Below are 12,500 nucleotides of genomic sequence, written 5' to 3' on the forward strand. Positions count from 1 at the left end.
ACACGAACACACACAAACACACACACACACACACACATGAACACACACACACACATGAACACACACAAACACACACACATGAACACACACAAACACACACACACACACACATGAACACACACACACACACACACACACACATGAACACACACACACACACACACACACACATGAACACACACAAACACACACACACACACACGAACACACACACACACACACACATGAACACACACAAACACACACACACACACAAACACACACAAACACACACACACACAAACATGAAAACACACACAAACACACACACACACACCCACACACACGAACACACACACACATAAACACACGCCACCGCCGTTATCACACACATCGTCACGATTAACACACACACAGACATATATACACACCTACACACAGACTGCTGCGATTAACACACACACACACACACACACACTCACACCTGCACACACACACACACATATACACACACACACACCTACATACACACACTCACACCTGCACACATACACACACATACACACACACCACCACCGTGATTAACACACACACACACACACACACACTCATACACACTCATACACACACATACACACACTCACACCTGCACACACACACATATACACACACACACACACACACCACCACCGTGATTAACACACACACACACACACACACACACTCCAGCGCTCTGGTGGTGAGACACACCTGCACCACATCTGCTTTCTGCCCCTGCTTGTTGTCTGCATGGACTTTAACATGTTCTCCCCAGTATGTACAGGTTAACTTGTGGTATCTAGTTTGTGTGTTTTCTTCTCCAGGCGCTGAACGTTGCTCCAAAAAGTTGGGACGGAGGCAAAAAAGGAGCACAAATTTTGCAGCGCTACAACAGAGTGAACATGCTGGACTGGCCTGCCTGCGGTCCAGATGTTTCTCCTATTGAAAGTGTTTGGTGCGTGGTACGGGCACAGGGCTCGTGGGTCTGCTGAAGGAGCCGTCGTCGGCTGTTAGTGTGGGTTTGCGGCCCCCCTTAAATGTTCAGTAATGGGGGTTTGATGATTTAGCTGGTTGGGTTTGTGTGGAGGACGACAGGGGGGCAGCGGCAGAGCAAACACCCCCCCCCCCCCCCCCACCCCGGGGCACCTGATTTAGATTCAGCACACAGAGCAGCGCTGCAGACTCTGGCGGGAGACGTTATTAAATAAATTACTGCGCTAAGCAGAGCACGAGACGTGAGAAATGAACCCAACGTCTTCTCATCAGCACAGAAGTATTGGGACGCCCCTTATAACGACTGCATTTGTGTGATTCAACCACAACAGTTACCGACAGCTGTAATAAATCAGTTATATACAGGAAATGACATGCTTTCAACTGGGCAGTAACAGTTTAGGGAAGGTCCTTCCTGCTCCAGCTCTGAGCTTCTCTCAGTCAATCATTCACTTCCACTAGATGACCTAAAGAATCCAATCCACCTTCTGCACAAAGTGTATTTTCTCTGGATTATGTAGAATTATGAGGACACACACACACACACACTTACATACACCCACACCTACATAGACACACACACACTTACATAAACACACACATCTACACCTATATACGCATACACAGCTACACACACACCTACATACACACACACACTTACATACACACACGGACACACACTTACATACACACACACACACTTACACACACACACACACACACTTACATACACACACACACACACACTTACACACACACTTACACACACACACACACACTTACATACACACACACACACCTACATACACACACTTACATACACACACACACAGACATACACACACACACACCTTCACACAAACACACACACCTACATACACACACACACATACACACAGACATACACACACTTACATACACACACACACACACACACACACACCTTCACACAAACACACACATCTACACCTATATACGCATACACAGCTACACACACACCTACATACACACACACACACTTACATACACACACACACAGACATACACACACACACACACCTTCACACAAACACACACATCTACACCTATATACGCATACACACCTACCTACACACACACCTACACACACACCTACACCTACATAGACACACACACACCTACACACACACCTACATACACACCTACACACACACCTACACACACACCTACATACACACACACACCTACATAGACACACACCTTCACACAAACACTCACATCTACACACAAACCTACATACATACACACACAGACACACACAAACCTACATACATACACACACCTGCACACACACCTACATACACACACAGACACACACACCTACACCTACATAGACAAATACACCTTCACACAAACACACACCTACATACACACTCTCACACCTGCACACACACCACCACCGTGATTAACACACACACACACACACACACTCCAGCGCTCTGACGGTGAGACACTCCTCGGTAGATAAGACGCCACCAGGAGTTGATGGAACATCCAGGCAAAAGCGTAGTAATCATAAGGTTGCCGGTTCAAGCCCCACCATCGCCGAGCTGCCACCGTTGGGCCCTCGAGTAAGGCCCTTCACCCTCAACTGCTTGAACTGTGATCAGTGATAAGTGTACGTGGCTTTGGTCATGTGACTTCAGCTCGTGTTTGCTGGATTGAATCCTGACTGTGATTTGAACGCGGTGGGTTCAGCGTCGGAGCGATTAAAGATTCCGTCTGCGTCTGATCGTCTCGGTCGTGGTTTAATAAAGTGTAAAATGACGCTCCGCCGCTCCGCCGCTCGATTCCATCTGTCACTTTCAATCAGATTTATAGAAAACAGAAAACACGAGCCATGCAAATGAAAAATAAACCTCTATTCTGTTTATTTAATGATTATGATTTTTTCCTGACGTACGGAGGCTGGCGGCTCCCACCGCACGGGTGGCTTCATGCTAACGAGCGCGGCTTTAATCCCACCGCTGTTTTAAAGCCTCTTTAACGAGCCGACAGCCTGGAGATCGATCCCCTCTAATCAGAGCGCCGGGGCTGAATCAGAGATGAGGAGCCTGACCCCCTCAAAAACTGAATCCATTACTGACAGGAGCGGAGGGCCGGAGATAATCCTGATGAGAATCGCCGCCGCTAATCATTCCGACACCGCGTTAATCCCTGATCCCAGCTTTTACACCGACCTCTGTGTGACCTTCTCAGATAAAACAACATCACAAGGTTTCTTGTGGGAATTTGTGCCTGTTCAGTCAGAAGGTGCTGAGGTCATGCTGGAACAGGAAAGGACCTTCCCTAAACTGTTGCTGCCAAGTTGGAAGCATGTCATTTTCTCTATACAACCTATTTCATGCACCTGTTAGTAATTGCTGTGTTTAGATGAACAGTGGGTATACAATCACTGACTGTGGCATTCCTAATAAAGTGGCCAGAAAAGAAAAAAAAAAACCAACAACACTGCTGCACCTGCTGCACCTACACTCATCTACAGACCCTAACCTTGTCAGTAGGGGTCCTATGGGGGTCTCTTTTGATTGGTGTATCAAACTACAGTCAGTAATTGTATACCCTAAATGGTAAAAACTAAAATCATAATTAATAAACTAAGTGTTCCTAATAAAGTGGCCGGGAAGTAAACAGGATTTTAAAGAATCCCAACAACACTGCTGCACCTGCTACACTCCACTTACACTCATCTACAGACCTAACCTTGTCAGTAGGGGTCCTTCGGGGGTCCCTTTTGATTGGTGTATCAAACTACAGTCAGTAATTGTATACCCTAACAGGTAAAAAGTAAGTGAAGAGATTTTAAAGAATCCCAACAACACTGCTGCACCTGCTGCACTCACACTCATCTACAGACCCTAACCTTGTCAGTAGGGGTCCTATGGGGGTTCCTATTGATTGATGTATCGGGCTACAGTCAGTAATTGTATACCCTAACAGGTAAAAAGTAAGTGAAGAGGATTTTAAAGAATCCCAACAACACTGCTGCACTCACACTCATCTACAGACCCTAACCTTGTCAGTAGGGGTCCTACGGGGGTCCCTTTTGATTGGTGTATCGGGCTACAGTCAGTAATTGTATACCCTAACAGGTAAACAGTAAAATCATAAATAAACTGAGTGTTCCTAATAAAGTGCTCAGTGAGTGTATGTACAGTGTATCACAAAAGTGAGTACACCCCTCACATTTCTGCAGATATTTAAGTATATCTTTTCATGGGACAACACTGACAAAATGACACTTTGACACAATGAAAAGTAGTCTGTGTGCAGCTTATATAACAGTGTAAATTTATTCTTCCCTCAAAATAACTCAATATACAGCCATTAATGTCTAAACCACCGGCAACAAAAGTGAGTACACCCCTAAGAGACTACACCCCTAAATGTCCAAATTGAGCACTGCTTGTCATTTTCCCTCCAAAATGTCATGTGATTTGTTAGTGTTACTAGGTCTCAGGTGTGCATAGGGAGCAGGTGTGTTCAATTTAGTAGTACAGCTCTCACACTCTCTCATACTGGTCACTGAAAGTTCCAACATGGCACCTCATGGCAAAGAACTCTCTGAGGATCTTAAAAGACGAATTGTTGCGCTACATGAAGATGGCCAAGGCTACAAGAAGATTGCCAACACCCTGAAACTGAGCTGCAGCACAGTGGCCAAGATCATCCAGCGTTTTAAAAGAGCAGGGTCCACTCAGAACAGACCTCGCGTTGGTCGTCCAAAGAAGCTGAGTGCACGTGTTCAGCGTCACATCCAACTGCTGTCTTTGAAAGCTAGGCGCAGGAGTGCTGTCAGCATTGCTGCAGAGATTGAAAAGGTGGGGGGTCAGCCTGTCAGTGCTCAGACCATACGCCGCACACTACATCAAATTGGTCTGCATGTCTGTCACCCCAGAAGGAAGCCTCTTCTGAAGTCTCTACACAAGAAAGCCCGCAAACAGTTTGCTGAAGACATGTCAACAAAGGACATGGATTACTGGAACCATGTCCTATGGTCTGATGAGACCAAGATTAATTTGTTTGGTTCAGATGGTCTCAAGCATGTGTGGCGGCAATCAGGTGAGGAGTACAAAGATAAGTGTGTCATGCCTACAGTCAAGCATGGTGGTGGGAATGCCATGGTCTGGGGCTGCATGAGTGCAGCAGGTGTTGGGGAGTTACATTTCATTGAGGGACACATTAACTCCAATATGTACTGTGAAATACTGAAGCAGAGCATGATCCCCTCCCTCCGGAAACTGGGTCGCAGGGCAGTGTTCCAGCATGATAATGACCCCAAACACACCTCTAAGACGACCACTGCTTTATTGAAGAGGCTGAGGGTAAAGGTGATGGACTGGCCAAGCATGTCTCCAGACCTAAACCCAAGAGAACATCTTTGGGGCATCCTCAAGCGGAAGGTGGAGGAGCGCAAAGTCTCGAATATCCGCCAGCTCCGTGATGTCGTCATGGAGGAGTGGAAAAGCATTCCAGTGGCAACCTGTGAAGCTCTGGTAAACTCCATGCCCAGGAGAGTTAAGGCAGTTCTGGGAAATAATGGTGGCCACACAAAATATTGACACTTCAGGAACTTTCACTTAGGGGTGTACTCACTTTTGTTGCCGGTGGTTTAGACATTAATGGCTGTATATTGAGTTATTTTAAGGGAAGAATAAATTTACACTGTTATATAAGCTGCACACAGACTACTTTTCATTGTGTCAAAGTGTCATTTTGTCAGTGTTGTCCCATGAAAAGATATACTTAAATATCTGCAGAAATGTGAGGGGTGTACTCACTTTTGTGATACACTGTATATCTAGTAGGGCGACGGGTGGCGTGATTAGCGTACAGATCGTTTACCGCCGGCGTCTGCGCTAGGTTGCGTTAGCTTCACGCTCGCTCTGCTGATTTTCCAGCTCAGGTACGCGAGCGTTTGATTTGGGGGGGGGGTGGACTCGCCCCCTCTCGGCTCTGTTGCCGGGGTAATCGGCGCTTATCCTCGCCTCTCTCGAATTTAACTCAAGGGCACTGTGGGCGCCGGCGCTATCAGCCGCCGGTAAATAAGAGATCCTATCGGCTAATCGATGCGGGCCGATCCTCGCGGCTAATCGCGGGTCCGGGTCTAATCCGATCCCCCCGGCGTCCGGCGTCCATTACGGCGTGATGAGAGACGCTCGCCCGAAACATCCAATCAAAGCTGAAGTGGAAACCCGGCGCCTATTTTACTGACTCCAGGTTTGAGCTGATGAGCATCGCCGCGGATCGTCGGAACGCTCATTTAGCACGACGCTAATCAGCGGCGCGGTTCATCGCTCGTGGCTGCGCGCGTTATGAGGAGGGAAACAAAAGCGGAGGCGCTCGGATGATGTTGGAACTCTCATCTCGGCTCTATTGAGGAGAAAATGGTTTGGATTGCGTGTGGAACAATCGGCGCTGATTATACAGGAGCTAGCTCGGCGCGGCTCAGGGCGGCGCGGCTCGGGCGCGGCGGTGTTTACGGTGAAGCTTTTGGACGACTTCCTGTGGCCCCGCGGTGCTTTTGTAGGCGCTTTAACCAGCACATAAAGGCGGATCTGATTCATTAAACATGGAAAATAAGAAACCTCGCATCCTCTCCTTCCGCTAATCATCAGATAGGGAAACGTTCTCACCTCGGCGTTAGCGCTCCCGGCACGGCAATCACGCGCGACGCCGATAATGAGCTACCGCCAGCAATCAGGATTCATTTCCTGCCGAACGAGCCTGAGCGAGCGGGGCGGCGCTCTCTGTTACCTAACCGCTGAAACTATATAATCACTCTTACACTCTGGTCAAGGCTGCAGTGGGCCACTGTGCACACCCCATGCCACCTCGCTGGGGTGTGGGGAGAACTATTGTGTTCAGACAAACAGTGGGTATACAATCACTGACGGTGGTGTTTATAATAAAGTGGCCACGAAGTTACAGAATTAAAAAAAAAAAAACCCAACAACACTGCTACACCCCACTCACACTCATCTACAGACCCTAACCTTGTCAGTAGGGGTCCTTCGGGGGTCCCTTTTGATCGGTGTATGTGTCACAGAGCAACAGACAGGCGACAGTCAGTAATTGTATACCCTAAATGGTAAAAAGCAAAATCATAAAAAAAAAAAAAATAGTGTTCCTAATAAAGTGGCCGGGAAGTGAACAGGATTTTAAAGAATCCCAACAACACTGCTGCACCTGCACTTTTCCTTCCGCTAATCGTCGGACGGGGAAACGTTCTCACCTCGGCGCTAGCGCTCCCCCGCGGCGCCGATAATGAGCTACCGCGAGCAATCAGGCTTCATTTCCTGCCGAACGAGCCTGAGCGAACGGAGCCGCGCTCTCTGTTACCTAACCGCTGAAGCTATACATCACTCTTACACTCTGGTCAAGGCTGCAGTGGGCCACTGTGCACAACCCACTGGGATGTTGGGAGAACATGCCAAACTCGAAGGAAATGCTTGGCATATCATGATTACTCAGTATTACCACAAGCACGAGCACCAGTATCTAACAGCATTTGCAAATCCTGCCTTCACTTGTTGTCTGCTGAGAGTTTGACATGTTCTCCCCACTCTGTTCACTCTAGGAACTCGGTTTTTCTGCTGTAAATTGCCCCCCGTGCTCTAAGTCGCTGCATGTTAGCTTCGCTGGGATTCGACCTGAACACATCCTGATTAGATTGGAACCCGTGTCCGTGTGCTGGACGTACCGCTGTTCTGCTGGCTGTACTCCTGCACCGCGTGCTGGTTCTGATGGACCCATTCCCCGTTGCACTTGAAGAAGATCTGGAGGGCGGGCGCGGCCCGGCAGCGCAGCCTGATTGGCTGGCTCTTGACGATGTAGGCGTCCTCGGGCTCCTGCAGGAAGTGAGGTAGCGTGCCGCCGGCCGAGGACGAATCCGGAGCCGATTCCCCCGCTGTACCTGGAACGCAGCAGGTTCGGGGTGGTTAGTGTGATTCATGAGGTGAAGGTGAAAGAAACACTGGCACAGCCGGTGCCCAACGGGATTATGGGTACTGAGAACCACAAAATGTATCAGGACACTTGTTCTAATTATAGAATCCAAGTGTTTCAGCTACAACAAGTGCTAACAGCTGTAATAAATCACGTATATAAATATCATATTGAATGTATACAGTATAGCGCCCTCACATACCTCACTGTTTTTAAACTTTCTCATTTTACAGACCCGTGCTCCCTTTTAGTCCGTTAAATCGAGGTTCCTCTGTATTTACCTGTTCTGCTACTCAGTGGTCTGGGTTGCGAATCCTTTACACCATGTTACACATCTTCATTACAGAGTTCCAGCTGTGAAGCTGCGTTTGTATATTTTCTTTATGCATTTTCTCCCTTTTTAGCGCATTCAATTGCCCAATTGCATCATGCTTCCTCTCAACCAATGCCGATCTCCGCTCTGATTGAGGAGAACAAAGCTAACCCACACCCCCTCCGACACGTGGGCAGTAGCCGTATGCGTCTTATCACCTTACTGAGACACACCCTGAGAGCACTGTTTTCTCATCTCTGTGCAGGCGCCATCAATCAGCCAGCAGAGGTCGTAATTGCACCAGTCATGGGAGAGAAATCCCATCTGGCTTAGTCCCGCCCATATCTGAACAACAGGCCGATCGTTGTTCACGTGGCCGCTCAGCCTTAGCCGGCAGGCAGAGCCGAGATTCGATACGACGTACTCCAGATTCTGGTTCCAGCGTGTTTTTACCGCTGCGCCACCCGAGCGGCCGACCCCGCTGTGGAGCTTCTTGTCCCCGGTCGTTACCGTTTCCCGTTTTGACGACCTGTCGAGTCGCTAGGCAGATTCTACACTTGTTTTTTAGGATGGCGGCCCGTTTTTTAACGACACACAGGCCACACCGACCCCCTGCCGGGACAGATCCACTAATTAAACCGGACCGTCGTAGGTCCAGCAGTTCAGCTTCTAACGTCTGGTTCATTTCTCCGTGTGAATCAGGACGTCATGTCGTCTGTTTTTATGAAGGAGCGGTTCAGGCTTCTGAAGATCAAGGGCACGGCTGGCACAGTGGTGGATTATACCACGCTGCGCTGAAATAAAAGCGTACGGTTATAAAAATGTTGGTGATCATTTTCACATGAAAACTCAGACCCGAGTGACTCTCACCAAAATATATAAAATATATAAAATACTGAAGTTCTACCACGAGATGTAATTTTTAATTCATTTTCATCATGGTCAGGGTCGAAACCAGAGTACCTAGAGTAAACCAAGTGAGGAGAACATGTCAAACTGTCAGCAGAAAATGACTGAAGGCAGCTTTTGTGGTTAAGGTACTGGACCAGTAATCGAAAGGTTGCTGGTTCAAGTTTTAAAACTGCCAGGTTGCCACTGTTGGGCCCTTGAGCGAGGCCCTTAACCCTCATTTGCTTAGATCGTATACCGTCTCAGTACTGTAAGTCACTTCCGATAAAAGCGTCCGCTAAATCCTGAAAATGTAAATAAAGTGTTCCAAGTTCTTGCTTATTGTAATATGGATTAATATGATATGGCAATCATTGCATTTGAGTTTGGTATGTTCTCCCAACATCCCTGTGTGACGCCGTGGGTGCACAGTGGTGCACTGCAGCCTTGACCAGGTTAGTCAGAATGAAAGAGTGATAAATAAAATGAGTGCTATTTTGAGGTGGCAGGAATGAAGCACCCTGACCTGGAACAGTTGTCGCCGGTGTAGGAGTTTTTCTCCTGGTTTCCAGACCTGAAGGACTCAGAACTCAGGTGATCACGACCGACCCTCCGAAAACGATTCAGATTTTCTCTGAGGCGCCTCGTTGCTCATCAGCCTGATACAAAACACGACGGATGATATGTTTTTGTAAGCGTGTTCATTTCCCTCAGGAGCGCCGCACCGTCTCTTATTTTTTTATTAAACAGTCTCCGGGGGGGACGTGATTGCACCCGTGTGTTTTCGGCCCCCCCTCGCTCGATGGGCTGATGAATCGAAAAAGCCGAAGCGGAGAACAGAGGAGAAAAGGCTGAATTGAAAAAGCTGAAAGTGATGGGCTCTAATGTACCTCATCACGCCCGGGGAACGCTCCTTCCTTCCTTCCTGCTATCAAACTCAGGAATCTACACACAATCAGCCGCCGGGTTTTGTGTTCGGGTCAGGAAATCTAATCGTTCGGGGAGGGGGGCGCGGACGGGGAGGGGGGCGCGGACGGTAGATGAGATCTTTAGTCAGGAGAGCTGGAACACGAGCTCTAGTCCAATCGGCTCGTTCCTCTGGAAGCCAGAACATCATCGAGCGTCTCGGGGATTCGAGCCGAAATTAGCTCGAATCCCCCCCGTGTGTCGTTACACCCCCTACAAATCCAGTGCCTGGGTAAGTATGGCTGGGTAAAGCCTCAGCTGATGTTTCGGTTCATTCCAGAGCTGTTCTTGAGGTCAGGGCTCTGTGCAGGACACTGGAGCTGGAGTCATGCTGGAACAGGAACGGACCTTCCCTAAACTGTTGCTGCAGTCAGAAGCACGTAATTACCCTTATATAAGTGATTTATTACAGCTGTTAGTGACTGCTGTGGCTGGAACATATGACTTGAGTAATTAGAAGATTAGAAGTGGTGTCCTGATACTTTAGTCCATGTGGGGTGTATTTAATAACCCTGACTGATGCTGATTGTTCTTTATTTTATTATTTCGGGGCTTCAGCTCGGCCTGATTGTGCAGTGAATCACTGTTAGAGAGCACAGCGGGATCCTAAATTAAAATTTTAAATTACATCAGGGCTCTGATGTGCTGCTCGGCCTCTGCTGGGAGAGTGTGTGTGTGTGTGTGTGTGTGTGTGAGAGAGAGAGAGAACTCGAGAACTGAAAACCTGCTGAAAATGATGTGAACCAGCCCGACTGCACCTTCTGTACAGGAGTGTGTGCTAGTGTGTGTGTGTTAGTGTGTGTGTGTTGGTGTGTGTGTGTTAGTGTATTATGTGTGTGTTAGTGTGTGTGTGTGTGTTAGTGTGTATATGTTACTGTGTGTGTGTTAGTGAGTTTTAGTGTGTGTGTGTGTTAGTGTGTGCTTGTTAAGGTGTATGTTAGTGTGTGTGTGTTTGTATTAGTGTGTGTGTGTTAGTGTGTGTGTGTAATAGTGTGTATTTGTTAGTGTGTGTGTGCTAGTGTGTTAGTTTGTGTGTGCTAGTGTGTGTGTTAGTGTGTGTATTTGTTAGTGTGTGTTTTAGTGTGTTTGTTAGTGTGTGTGTGTGTGTACGTGTTAGTGTGTGTGTGTGTGTTAGTGTGTATATGTTACTGTGTGTGTGTTAGTGAGTTTTAGTGTGTGTGTGTGTTAGTGTGTGCTTGTTAAGGTGTATGTTAGTGTGTGTGTGTTTGTATTAGTGTGTGTGTGTTAGTGTGTGTGTGTAATAGTGTGTTAGTTTGTGTGTGCTAGTGTGTGTGTTAGTGTGTGTATTTGTTAGTGTGTGTGTTTTAGTGTGTTTGTTAGTGTGTGTGTGTGTACGTGTTAGTGTATGTGTGTTTTAGTGTGTATGTATTTGTGTTAGTGTGTGCTAGTGTGTGTGTTAGTGTGTGTGTGTGTCTTAGTGTGTATGTGTTTGTGTGTTAGTGTGTGCTAGTGTGTGTGTTAGTGTGTGTGTGTGTCTTAGTGTGTGTTTTCTGTGGGAGAACCTGCAAACTCTACACAGAAAGGGAATTGAACCCAGGACCTTCATGCTGTGAGGCGACAGTGCTACCCACCATGTGACTCTGTCTGTCTCACATCATCCATCCCAGTCACCCGTCCTGAATCTGTGTGTGTGTGTGTGTGTGTGTGTGTGTGTGTGATGGGCAGGCTCCAGCGTGACAGGATGTGGATTCATATTTAAAGGCAGGAGTGTCAGGATGGCGTGTCGAGATGCCCCCCAATCACCCCCCCCCCCCCCCCCACTCCCCCACCCGGCGCACCACAACCGAAAAACAGAGCGAGGGGGGCACGAGTGAGCGAGAGAGAAAAACTGGAGCTGCACTCGCGTGTTCAATCTGTTTCCTTCTCCTGTAACCTCTCCATGAACCGCCAGCAGATAGACTCGTACAGACGGTGCGAGAACACACACACACACACACACACACACACACACACACACACACACACACACAGAGCGTTTGAGACGACACCTCCGTCGCTTTAATAGAGTGCAGCTCACGGGGTCGCGTGCAATACGAGGAATGAGACGCTGAAGCCGGTGGGTGCAGGCGCGTGGACCTACAGAGCGGCGGCGGCTGGAGCTCCAGCGTTAGCGTTCCCTCAGTAGGACGACGGCGTGGAGGTAATACAGCGGGTGTAGGAACATCTCACGCCTGAAGAACACGCTCGGTCCACGCCATCACTGAAGGGAATGGGGAATGGGTTAGGGAACTGGACTAGTAATCACAGGGTTAAGCCCCATCACCAAGTTGCCACAAATTGTATTCATTAATAACTGTAGGATAAAAGCGTAATG

At 48.1% G+C, this 12,500-nt stretch overlaps 1 protein-coding gene across 7 annotated transcripts in view; it reads right to left on the reverse strand.

Annotated features, from left to right (window-relative positions):
- unc5db (unc-5 netrin receptor Db) overlaps positions 1–12,500 on the reverse strand; it is a 110,066-nt gene that overhangs the window by 38,544 nt on the left and 59,022 nt on the right. For all 7 annotated transcript variants that reach the window (XM_063017423.1, XM_063017424.1, XM_063017428.1 and 4 more), the window contains one exon: positions 7,754–7,966. In XM_063017423.1, coding sequence (XP_062873493.1) covers positions 7,754–7,966 — 213 coding nt within the window. The remainder of the gene's footprint in view (positions 1–7,753; positions 7,967–12,500) is intronic.

This window comes from Trichomycterus rosablanca, chromosome 21, assembly GCF_030014385.1.
Source record: "Trichomycterus rosablanca isolate fTriRos1 chromosome 21, fTriRos1.hap1, whole genome shotgun sequence".
In the NCBI taxonomy this organism is placed as follows: Eukaryota; Metazoa; Chordata; class Actinopteri; order Siluriformes; family Trichomycteridae; genus Trichomycterus; species Trichomycterus rosablanca.